Consider the following 12397-nt stretch of genomic DNA (forward strand, 5'->3'; position numbering starts at 1 on the left):
GGGAAAGATATTGCTCACATCAAATGCCTAAAAATCACATCTGTTGCTCTCATAGATTCCATCCAGTTTACCAGTCATGAGGCTCCAAATTATACCAGGAGTGGGGTTTGAACCCACGAGAGGATGCGCTCATTGGAGCTTAAGTCCAACGCCTTAACCACTCGGCATGCGTGTTCCTTTAGGAAACAGGAAGATTGGTAGGAGAAAGAAACGTATTAATCTTGTTTGTTAGGATCATAGCCATAAATGGAGGACTCTTATAAAGTCCATGGATTTTCATTCACACATATTACATGAGATATCTACTCTTTACACACTAAGGATCCAAACTACCAGGGCTACGGCACACAGCTGTTTTATAAATCATCAAAACCAATACTATCCTAAGATTTATTATATACAAAAATGATCTGTTCCAAAATGTTTTCATGTAATCCTGAAAACAGAAAAACAATCTTCTGCACTATTAACCATCCACAAATGGAAACAACAGACAATACGATCTTAGCTAAAAAGCCAAGAAAAAATTGTGTGGTTTTTTTTTTCAAACGATGTAATTTACAGCCACAGAGGACAGAAAGCTGCAGTATGTAGAGAAAGAGAAGAGTTAAACCTATAATCAATATGAGTCCTTGTAGATGGCAGCCTCCGGTTTTTAAAGACTTCTATTGGTCTCTAGTGGACAACAGAGGTAACTGCAGGATTGGAGCCAGAATAGTGTAACTGCAGTTCAAAACGACATATTTTTTTGATTTCCCATAGAAAGTGTGTGTCCAGCCACGTGTCAGTCCAAGTGGCAGGATTTAGTAATTCTGGTAATAGTTAAATGTAAGTCATTCACAAATATTAAGTCGCAACATTTCAGTCTGACTAACCTTGGAAGATTACACGAAGACAATGTCCAGATATGCAGACGCACGCATATATCTAGCGTATAAGAAATTTCTTTGCACAAACTGTTGAGTCAAATGACATTTGTTTTTCACAGCTTCAGGGGGTGCACCGTTCCTAGAAATACTGCAATACCAGGTCGATGTGTGGAGTGGACGGAGCAAGCCCCTATTCCATCTCCCTGCTCCAAAAATCAATTTAATATATGGTCCCCGGGTAGGGGACGTATCAGATATTAAACTGATAAGAACAGATTTTTTTTTTCCTTTTTTTTTTTCTTTTCAAAGTATCTCCACACTTTACATTCATATTCCAAATAGCTCAAACATCTTTTTTTTTTTTTTTTTTTCCTCACAACATTTACATTTCTTCATTTCTTTTCATCCCAAAGAGCATTCTCCCGAGCTAAATCCGATTTCCAACACACGAAGCAAAGAACATTTTGATAAACAATAACAACCAACACATACCTACTATCTCGCTCCCTGTCACTTACCACCTTCTTTTGGGTGGGTTTAAGAAAAAAGCTTTCCACCTATCCTTAATTGTGTCACTTCCCCACTTTTCTAGTTCGTGCCAATATATACCTTCAAATTCTTTCTCTATTGCCTTAACTGTTCCAATTTCTCCCCATTTATACACCCCCGTTATGAAACCCTGTCTTGCTTTCCATAATTTAAGCTTTACAATTGATAACAGCATACAAAGTACTTTATATTGCTCTTTTCCCACTCCCTTAACCCCGAAAGAGGTGATTTCATCATATGTCACGTTTTCCAAGCACTTATAACTCCCTTTTACCCCGTCCCACACTTTTTTTGCATATTCACATCCCCATAATACATGTTCAATCGTTTCATCTTCCTTACAATTTTCCCTTGGACAAACTTTTTGTTTCCCCAAATCGTGGGCATACATTGTGTGTCAAGTCAAACCGAGTAGGAGGTGGAGAGCCCTGAGGAAAAAAAGTAAACGTGACAGACTGGAGGGCGGAACTAATCTTGTGTCTGGGTTTCTGTCGGGAAGGAAAAGAAGGCGAACTGGGGAGCAACAGGAAGTTGCCACTTTCGGGAAAAGCCCAGCATAATTCTTTCAATAAGTTGTTGCCAACATGAATATTGTGTGGAACTGAAGTATCTACAAAGCCAGGGAGGCAGCCGGTAAGGGAATGGTTGCTGACTATGGTAAAAGACTTTGAAGCGAGTTGCTAAAGAATCGCGGCTGCCGCTAGCTTACGTAGCATTAGCACTGTGCCGTGAGTTGGTCGCCTGTTTACGAGCGGCACCATTGTTTATTGTTGGTCTGCATATGGAAGACTGTTAATGCTTGCATATGGTTAAGAGAAGCTGGTTATAAATACTATTGTTATTGCTCAAGTTCTAATGCAGATTGATTATTTAATTTAGCACTTTAATAGAAAGCAGTATTTCTCAAGGTGTATGTACAATTGCTAGTGAATTACATAATTTGAGCATTTAAAAATACTCAAGTAAATATTGTACTACAAAGCTTGCGCACTGCATTGATGTGTTTAAAAAAGAAAATGTGTTTGGGATTGTTTACAATATTTGCAGATGTGTGATAACAAACATAATTTGTATTTTGGTTTTTTGGTTTGTATTTAAAGGTTTTTCACCTATGGCTGACTGTGGCCGAAAAGAAGATTAAAGAAAAGGAAAACAAAAGATCTGCCTGGTCATTGAGTGAAACCCAGTTAAACACCTGTGGTAGATGCATCAATCCCTTTCAAGCGGGGAAGCTGCACAAACTTAGAGAGCTTGACAGTGAAAAACCGGGAAATCAAATCTGGGAAAAATGACCTTTAGTCCTGGGATAAGGGAATAATTAGTGCAAAGAGGAAATTCGGAGAATCCCTCAAGTTGCATGTGCCATTCCCATTAGTAAATAAACCCCAGTTCAAGCTGAGCACACAAAAATGGCAGACCAAGCTGCTGGAAAGTCAGTTGAACAACTCAAAGGAGTGAGGGCAACAGCCAAGAGATCATTCTCTCGTCTGGTTAATAGCATTACGAGGACGCATGAGGATATGACTGAAGAAGAACTCAAAGACAGTTTCAATAGACTGACAATGGAAGCAGAGAAAGTCATGGAGGCCAATGATGATCTAGATGCCGGTTTCATCACGGAGCTAGAGGCAAAGCCTGACACAAGTGAAGCAGCTGTGCTGACAGAACAGCCGAGAGCCGACTTAGCAAAGACTGCAAGTGAATGTGAGTTAAAACTGAAGGAAATAAAAACCCTAGTCAGAGAGGCTCTCTGGGCCAACTTTGGAAGTGCAGAATTGTCCACAGCACTACAGGCAGCAGAGGCTGAGTGTGAACATGTTGCTGCCATTGCGCCTGACGGTAATTATGAAGTGTATGATTTCATTCTTGGCCACCTGAAAGAACTGGTGGGAGTGGCAAAGGAGAGGTATAGCAAGTGGAAGCATTGGATCCCATCAGGTATTCGGAGAGATCTTCAAAGCAATATACAGAAGCTGGAACTCTGTGTCCCCAGGCTGGTTTCCAGAAAAGCTGACTTTCTGGAGATGAGAATAAAGGAGGATGCTGATCACCTGTCATCATTGCCAGTTACCTCCAGCTGCCCCATGCCAATCATCAAGCTGAAACCAACAGCACTTCCTAAGTTTCTTGGAAATAAACGAGACTTCCACAGATGGAAGAAGGAATGGGAGGTTCTTCAGGGGCAGGCGGAGCCATCTGGTTCGAAAGAGATCAAAAAGTTTCAGCTACTTGATAGTGTGGATGAGAAAATAACGAGAGAACTTCGACTCACCACTTACAACACTGCAGACGACATCTTTCGTGTTTTGGAGAATCGGTTCGGCAATCAAACATCAATTGCTATTGAAATAGTGGAGGAGTTACAGAGAATGCCAGCTGTCAAGAGCCACCAGCCAAGAAAAATAGTGGAATTAATTCAAGCTGTGGAGAAGGCACTTCAAGACCTGGTTGACCTTGGTGACACGGGGGCCATAAAAAACCCACTGGTGACAAAGTCAATCGAAAGTAAACTTCCGGAAACACTCAAAAAGGAGTGGCTTATTTATGTTGCTGACAGTAGAAACACGGTCACCCCAGAAAAACGATTTGATAGTCTTCTGGAATTCCTCAAAGAGCAAGAAACCATATATGAACAGCTTGATCATCTGAGAGAGGAAGAGCCAAGTAAGCGAGAAAGAGTGGAGCTGAAACATTCCAGAACCAAATTCACCAAATCAGGTAGTGATGAAGGGTGTGTGGTCTGCGGTGATGGAAAGCATAAAAAGAAACTCTACTTCTGCAGGCAATTTAAGACATTAAAGCTTGCAGAAAAGAAGGCCGCAATTAAGAAACTAGGCGCATGCTGGAGTTGTCTCGACGTTCATGACAAAGGGTCATACTGCAAACCCACTTATCTGTGCAAAAACCCAGGCTGCAAAGAAGCACACGCTGCGGAGCACCATTACTACCTATGCCCTAATGCTGAGGTGAGGAAGGGAAGTGCAGCAGGGAAGCAAAATAGATCTGATCCAGAGGGAGGAAAGGTCAGCAGGAAATGTACGGAGGATCAGGAGGAGTTCCTCAGAAAACTGTCACCTGAACTGGCAAGAGAATGCAGGGATGCGTTCTCAAACACTGCATCTAGGGCATGCAGCACCACCAAGGAGCAGCCAAGCCTCCTATTTGGAGGTGGGCTTCGAGAGCTGCCAGTAATCATGATGCTCCTTGAGGTCACAGCTAATGCTGGGCAAAAGATTGGGACATTAATTGACCTGGCTTCTGACACCAACTATATAACCCACAGGGCTGCAAGCAGTCTTAACCTAAGAAGTGAAGAAATCACTCTGGTTGTTCATGGAGTAGGGGCAATGAAAACGCACGTGAGAACAAGGCGGTATCTTTTAAAGATCCGAGTCAGAACGCCTAGAGGCACCCTTAGGTCACACCAACTGGTCTGCTATGGACTCGACAGCATAGCAGAAGTCCACAAACATGTCACACCGAGTCAGCTACAAAGGTTCTTTCCGGATATACCACTCAACGATCTTGTAAGACCGAAAGACATTCATCTGCTTATAAGTCATAAAGAAGGTCGGCTAGCGCCTCAGAGGAGCAGAGTCATCGGTGACCTTGTGTTATGGGATGGGCCACTTGGAAAGACAGTTGGGGGAACTCACCCTGAGCTCTTCGAGGAGCTTACTGTCTCTGCCCACATGTCCAAGACACACTTTGCCAGGTCAATGAGAGCAGCAGCTGTCAAGTATGAGGAGCTCATTGGCGAGGCCTCGGACCAGTCTTCAACAAGGAAGCATGTTCCTGCTAAGCTTCAGAGGTCAAGTACCTCAACCACCAGTCGAGGATTCTTAGAGTGGTGGAAGTGGGATAGTATTGGTGCTGCATGTGAGCCAAAGTGTGGGGGTTGTCGTTGCGGAAATTGCCAGCCAGGTGGGAAAGAAATGACACTGGCCGAGGAGAGAGAGCTTGAAATAATAAGAGAAGGACTCACCTATGTCACGGGTGATGGCCACAGCGACGAGCCACACTGGCATACCAGATACCCTTGGGCTGAAGATCCAGTATCCTTACCAGATAACAAAAAAGGAGTTGAGAGCACATTCCTCCGGACAGAGAAACAATTGGCCAAGGAGCCTGAATGGAAAGCTGCTTATGCCGCTCAGGTGCATGACATGGTGGAGCGTGGAGCCGCAGTCAAGTTGTCCAAGGACATGATCAGTAACTGGGATGGGCCAGTGTGGTACGTGAGCCACCTCATTGCTCCGAATCCCCACTCTGTTACAACTCCAGTGAGGCTTGTGTGGAATAGCAGCCAGAGGTTTAGAGGTGTGAGCTTGAACGACCTGCTAATAAAGGGTCCAGATGTCCTCAACCAGATTCGAGCAGTTCTCCTCAGATTCAGGGGCGGAGTGTACGGAGCCCTTGGTGACATAAAAAAGATGTACAATTCAGTTTGGTTAGAGGACAAAGAGATGCATCTGCATAGGTTCCTCTGGCGGGACTCTGAGGATGACGAGCTAGAGGAATATGCCATCACAAGGGTGAACATTGGAGATAAACCGGCAGGATGCATTGCACAGCTGGCAATGCGTGAAACTGCCAGCCTTTCTACCTTTTCCCACCTCAAGGAGGAACGTCGTGTACTCCAGCAAGACAGCTATGTCGACGACATCCTTACCTCTCACAATGACATGAACCAACTAAAAGTCATTACGGAGAACATTGAGCAGATCCTAAAGGCTGGAGGATTTGAGCTGAAACCTTGGGTCTTGTCTGGTCAAAGTGGGAGGAGGAAGCGCAATGACGAGGGTGAGAAAACAAGAATGAAAACCATTGTCCTACCAAACCAAATGCGTGACGAAGAAAACAAAGCTCTTGGTCTGGGTTACATAGTGGAAGAAGACAAGCTTCATGTCATGGTAGCAATCAACTTCTCCAAGAGGAAGAAAAAGATGCGAGTTGGCCAAGACCTTGCCCAGGAGCAGATTAAGACCCACACGCCAAACCCACTGACGCGAAGAGAGCTTCTCAGCCAAGTGTCAGGGTTGTATGACCCAGTCGGTTTGGTCACTACTGCAAAGCAACAAGGAGCAATCTTAGTTCGCAGGGCATTCCAAGAGACAAAAGTAGAAAGCTGCTTGGTCAAGGACACTTGGGATATGGCGCTCTCAGATGCCCTGAGGGAGGACGCCATTAGGCTTTTTGAGGAGTATGCCCAGCTCAGCAAAGTCACATTTGCAAGGGCGCTAACTCCCCCGTGCTTCACCGAAGAACCCTGGGCAATTACTTTCTCCGATGGAAGTGAGCAAGCCTATGGGGCAGTGTTGTACTTAAGGTGGAATTCAGATCAGGGCCCAATCATCAGGTTGGTGGAGTCCAAAGCTAAGTTAACACCATTGGACCACAAAGGGGATGTTGTCAAAGCAGAGCTGTGTGGGGCAGTGTTTGGCTCACGCCTAAAGAAATACTTTGAGGCGCAAAGCCGGATTCAGGTTGAGAGGTGGTATCACTTTGTCGATAGCCAAACCGTCATTGGGGCAATACAGCGGGAGAGCTATGGGTACCAGACCTTTTTTGCAAATAGGATTGGAGAAATACAGAGCAGCACAAGGATTCAAGATTGGTGGTGGGTTCCTGGCCCTCAGAACATTGCGGATGTAGTCACAAGAGGAGCTAGTCCCAGGGATCTAGATGAAGACTCAGAATGGCAAAATGGTCCAAAGTTCTTGAGTTTGCCGGTGTGCGAGTGGCCAGTCAGGTCAGCTAAAGAGTTAGCCGCCACTGCCAAAGAAAACGTCAATAAGCTGCAAAGAAAGGCGTTTGTCGCTGCCTTGACAAGGGCCGAGATAAAAGGGCAAGAAGAAAAGCGAAGTTGGGCTGCTGAGGCCCAGGGAGAGCAGCGAAGACCACCTGCAGGGTCGGTCATCAAGAACCTTTTAGATGTCAAGCGGTTCAGTGACCTAACTCGATTAGTTAGATCAGTTGCTTGGACTTGGAGAGCAGCTAGAAAGTTTCTTGGGGGACATCCATCTGCAAATGACCCAAAGTGGGAGGCAGTCCCGTTGGCAGGAGTAATTTCGGTGAAGGAACGTGAAGATGCCCTAAGAGACATCTTCCTTGCAGCACAAGACAGCGCTGTCTTCCCAAGCACTACTACAGATAGACTGGTTGTATACAAAAACCCAAGCTCTGGGCTCTTTGTTTGTGGCGGCCGAGTGCAAGCTTTTAAGAAAGACCAGGTTAGTGTTCCCATCTTGGCTTATGATGCTTGGATCTCTACACTGTTGGCTCGGGAGGCCCACAATGAGAGTCATGAGGGAGTTGCTGGGACCCTGCTCAGAATGAGGAAGAAAGCGTGGGTCATAAGAGGGAGAAGGATTGCTCAAAAAGTTGTGGATGGTTGTGTGGTTTGCCGGAAAGCAAAAGCACAGAGTTGCCGGCAAATAATGGGCGACTTACCTCCGGAAAGAACTCAACCTGCTTTACCTTTTGAGTTCACAACAGTGGATCTCTTTGGACCCTACCAAGTGAAGGATGACATCAAGAAAAGAGTCATGATAAAGGTTTGGGGGGTTGTATTCTGTTGTATGGCCAGCAGAGCGATTCACACGGAGTTAGTAAATTCCTTGTCGACTGAAGGCTTCTTAATGGCTTACCAGAGATTTACAGCAATTAGAGGACATCCAAGAAAGATCTGGTCAGACCCAGGTACTAATTTCGTAGGAGCAAAGTCTGTCTTGAAGGAACTTTACGGATTCTTGGAAAGTCAGAATAAGTTTGTCTTGGAGGAGACTGCAGCAAAGAATGGAACAGAGTGGATGTGGAAAGTAAATCCGGCTGATTCCCCACATAGAAATGGAGCTGCTGAGGCTGCTGTGCGCATTGTGAAGAGAGCACTCCAGAGTCTTGGAAGGGAGTCTGGGCTAAGTTACAGTGAGTTCCAGACAGCTCTTCATGTGGCAGCTAACCTTGCAAATGAGCGCCCGATTGATGCCAGAGTACAGAGTCGGGAAGGTTGCATTCATTACGTCACACCCAACAGTCTTTTGCTTGGTCGAGCATCTCAAAGTGGGGACTTCAAGATGTTTGACTTTTCCGTTTACCCCTATAAGAGACTTCAAGCAATCCAGGCAGAAGTGAGCAAGTTTTGGAGGTCCTGGAGCCAACTTGCTGGCCCTAATTTGTTTGTAAGGAGCAAGTGGCACACTGCACACAGAAATGTCACTGTTGGAGATGTCGTCTGGTTAAGTGATCAGAATGCGCTGAGAGGGCACTTCAAAATGGGCATAGTTGTCAGCACTAATCCAGACAAAAAGGGTATTGTGAGGGACGTCAATGTCCGGGTATGCCCAAGTTACAGTGGTTCTGTGGCTAAGTCCTTGAGGGCGGAGGACTTAAGCTCTAGTTCAAGAGGAGCGACTCCAGTGGCTCAAGCTACCATCCTTCATAGAGACGTCAGACGTCTAGTTGTTCTGTTACCTGTGGAGGAGCAAAATGGGACCAAGTCGTCAGTGTCATGCTTAAATGGGATGAGTTAAACTGCGGTTTGCTTGTGAACTTGGCGATCTCCTGTGTTCCAAGGGAAGATCGAGTGGGAGGTGTCAAGTCAAACCGAGTAGGAGGTGGAGAGCCCTGAGGAAAAAAAGTAAACGTGACAGACTGGAGGGCGGAACTAATCTTGTGTCTGGGTTTCTGTCGGGAAGGAAAAGAAGGCGAACTGGGGAGCAACAGGAAGTTGCCACTTTCGGGAAAAGCCCAGCATAATTCTTTCAATAAGTTGTTGCCAACATGAATATTGTGTGGAACTGAAGTATCTACAAAGCCAGGGAGGCAGCCGGTAAGGGAATGGTTGCTGACTATGGTAAAAGACTTTGAAGCGAGTTGCTAAAGAATCGCGGCTGCCGCTAGCTTACGTAGCATTAGCACTGTGCCGTGAGTTGGTCGCCTGTTTACGAGCGGCACCATTGTTTATTGTTGGTCTGCATATGGAAGACTGTTAATGCTTGCATATGGTTAAGAGAAGCTGGTTATAAATACTATTGTTATTGCTCAAGTTCTAATGCAGATTGATTATTTAATTTAGCACTTTAATAGAAAGCAGTATTTCTCAAGGTGTATGTACAATTGCTAGTGAATTACATAATTTGAGCATTTAAAAATACTCAAGTAAATATTGTACTACAAAGCTTGCGCACTGCATTGATGTGTTTAAAAAAGAAAATGTGTTTGGGATTGTTTACAATATTTGCAGATGTGTGATAACAAACATAATTTGTATTTTGGTTTTTTGGTTTGTATTTAAAGGTTTTTCACCTATGGCTGACTGTGGCCGAAAAGAAGATTGAAGAAAAGGAAAACAAAAGATCTGCCTGGTCATTGAGTGAAACCCAGTTAAACACCTGTGGTAGATGCATCAATCCCTTTCAAGCGGGGAAGCTGCACAAACTTAGAGAGCTTGACATTGTGACTCTTACTGGTAGTCTTCTATGCAGGTGCAACCAATTAAAATCCTTTAATCCGTTCTTAAAACTCTTATCCTGAGCCCGTTCCCACACTTCTGAGCTCACCATTACTAAGTTGACATTAGATTTCTGTACCAATTTTTTGTATAGTAGCTTGTGATTTACAATTGTATCCACCTCATTACATTCCGTATGTCTCCTCCCCCACTTTACCATTCGCTGGAAATACTCCGGCCTAGTCTCCGCTTTAGGGCCTTTGTTGTCCCACCCTATTAAGAACCGATATGGTATCGACAACCAGAACCATAACAGGATTTGACATTTGTGCATATATGTCTTTTTCAATAGTGTACAAACACTTGCATAGAATATTGCATCCAACTTCAATGGGACGTTTGTCACCCCCTTCCCACCATCTGCTATTTCTTGGTACATTTGCACCCTTTTTACGTATTCATAACCCCCCCATATGAATTTAAATATCCCCCTCATTAATTGAGCTCTATACTTCTGCGGCATCGGAAAAACATAGGCCAAGTGTAGCAACTTTGGCAACACCTCAGCCTTTATGACCAACGCTTTCCCTGAAATTGAGAGTTTTCTTGTTTTCCATAATCCCAAATTTCTATCTACTGCAGTCATCTTCTTTTTCCAGTTGCATAAGGCGTCTCCCTCCTTGTTCCCAAAAGAAATTCCTAATATGTCCATAGCACCTTCACACAACATAAAATCACAAATGTTATCCTTTCTCCCTTCCCACTTCCCAAGATATTTATACATCGTCTTCTCTTTGTTTATTTTCGATCCTGTTGCTTTTTCGTAATCATTTAAGATTTCTATCACTCCCCTTAAACTTTCGTCGTCTGCCAGGTATAATATCGTATCGTCCGCGTATTGAGATATTTTTAAGCTCTCGCCCCGTGGCAGCGTTATCCCCTTTACGACTAGACTCTCCCTTATTGCACAAGCCAGGGGTTCAGCGTAAAGCACGAAGAGCACCACCGATAGTGGACACCCTTGCCTCAATCCTCTTGTTTGTTGTACTTTGTCCGTGAGGTAACCATTAATTTTTATTTTTGAATTTATGCCCTTATATAGGACTTTTACCCATTTTGTAAAAACCCCTCCTAGGCCCAATCCGTCCATTACCTTCCACAAAAAAGCGTGGTCTACTCTATCAAACGCTTTTTGCTGGTCCAAACTAACGCATATTGCCGCTATGTTTCTCTCCTTTACATATGTGAGTACATCCCTATGTAGATGTAAGTTCCATGTGATCTGCCTCCCCTGTACCCCGCAAGTTTGATCCATCTCTACTATGTGTGACATGACTCCTGCTAGCCTGTTTGCCAAAATCTTACTCAAGATTTTATAGTCCACGCACAACATAGTTAATGGTCTATAATTATCTAGATGGTTTGGATTTCCTTTCTTAAACAGTATGGACACCACTCCCGTTTTCATACTATCTGACATCTCTTCTCCCTCCATGATTTCCTTAAAAACCCCTAAAAGGTGTATCCCCACCATATCCCAGAAAGCCACATAAAATTCTTTTGTTAGGCCGTCTATACCAGGCACCTTATTAGCCTTCATTGCCTTTATCACATTGTGTGCCTCTTCTACTGTCAATTCCCCCCCCCAACTTGCCTCTTTCATCTTCCAGTAACCTTCTCTTTAGGGATCTTATAAAAAACTCCCCCTTTCCCTCATCCAAGTTCTCCTTCTTGAACAATTCTCCATAATATTCTTTCACCATTTTTAACATGTTTTCCTTCCCCCTAATCACATTTCCATCCTTCTCCAATTTCCTTATAACCCCCCTCTTATCTCTTATCTTCATCTTTCTGAAAAAATATGAGGAGCATTTCTCATTTTCCTCATACTCTTCCTGCTTTAGTTTATATATTACAGCCCTTGCTTTCCTCTCGAGCAATTCTTCCTGTCTTATTTTTAAATTTTCCAAATACCCTTCCTTTATTTTTTCCTTTCCCTTATTTTGCGTAACATAAATATGTTCTATCTCTTTTTGTAGTATGTCAAACTCCTTCTTTCTAAACTTTGCTCTCTCTGAGCAATAATCGACCGTGAACTTTTTAATTTTTTTCTTTATGTCCTCCCACCAAAACACAACATTGCTGTATAAGCTTTTCATCTCTACCCATAAAGGGAAGATTTTTATAAAACCTTCCCTGTAGGATTTTTCAGCAAGCACATCGTTGTGAAACTTCCAGTACCCTTTTCCAAAGTCAGGCCCTTCTATCTCAAGCTCCACATCCACAGCTTGGTGGTCTGTAAAAAGAGCCGGTATAGTTTTTCCGTTTATTATTTTACACTTTTTTCCTACAAGAATATAATCTAGCCTACTTTTCGCCCCCCTTGAGTTCTTCCATGTGTACCCCACCTGCTTTCCCTGTAGTTTCCCCATTACATCTATTAATTCATATTTTTTAATAAAGGTCTTAAAGGGGAGGGAGCACTTTTCCTTTTCCAGAGAGCAGTTAAAGTCCCCTCCCACAATAA

The 12397-nt window shown here is 43.8% G+C and overlaps 1 protein-coding gene and 1 non-coding gene across 2 annotated transcripts; one reads left to right on the plus strand and one right to left on the minus strand.

The window, feature by feature from the left end:
- Nucleotides 1-992: 992 nt before the first annotated feature.
- Nucleotides 993-1181, minus strand: LOC146652204 (U2 spliceosomal RNA). The gene has a single exon (XR_014907741.1). It is a non-coding gene; the product is annotated as a U2 spliceosomal RNA (small nuclear RNA).
- Nucleotides 1182-1807: 626 nt separating this feature from the next.
- On the plus strand, nucleotides 1808-9990 carry LOC146652205 (uncharacterized). The gene is made up of 2 exons (XM_085382581.1): nucleotides 1808-2051; nucleotides 2519-9990. Exon 2 carries the CDS (start codon nucleotides 2828-2830, stop codon nucleotides 8948-8950), a length of 6123 nt encoding a protein of 2040 aa, XP_085238707.1. The 5' UTR covers nucleotides 1808-2051; nucleotides 2519-2827; the 3' UTR covers nucleotides 8951-9990.
- Nucleotides 9991-12397: the final 2407 nt, after the last annotated feature.

The sequence above is a fragment of the Rhamphochromis longiceps genome, linkage group LG15 (assembly GCF_057381845.1).
Source record: "Rhamphochromis longiceps isolate RC_006_pf linkage group LG15, R_longiceps_female_GT1.1, whole genome shotgun sequence".
Classification (NCBI taxonomy): domain Eukaryota; kingdom Metazoa; phylum Chordata; class Actinopteri; order Cichliformes; family Cichlidae; genus Rhamphochromis; species Rhamphochromis longiceps.

Coding starts and splice junctions, on each gene's coding strand:
- LOC146652205 (XM_085382581.1), top strand. CDS start 2,828: ATGGCAGACCAAGCTGCTGGAAAGTCAGTTGAACAACTCAAAGGAGTG.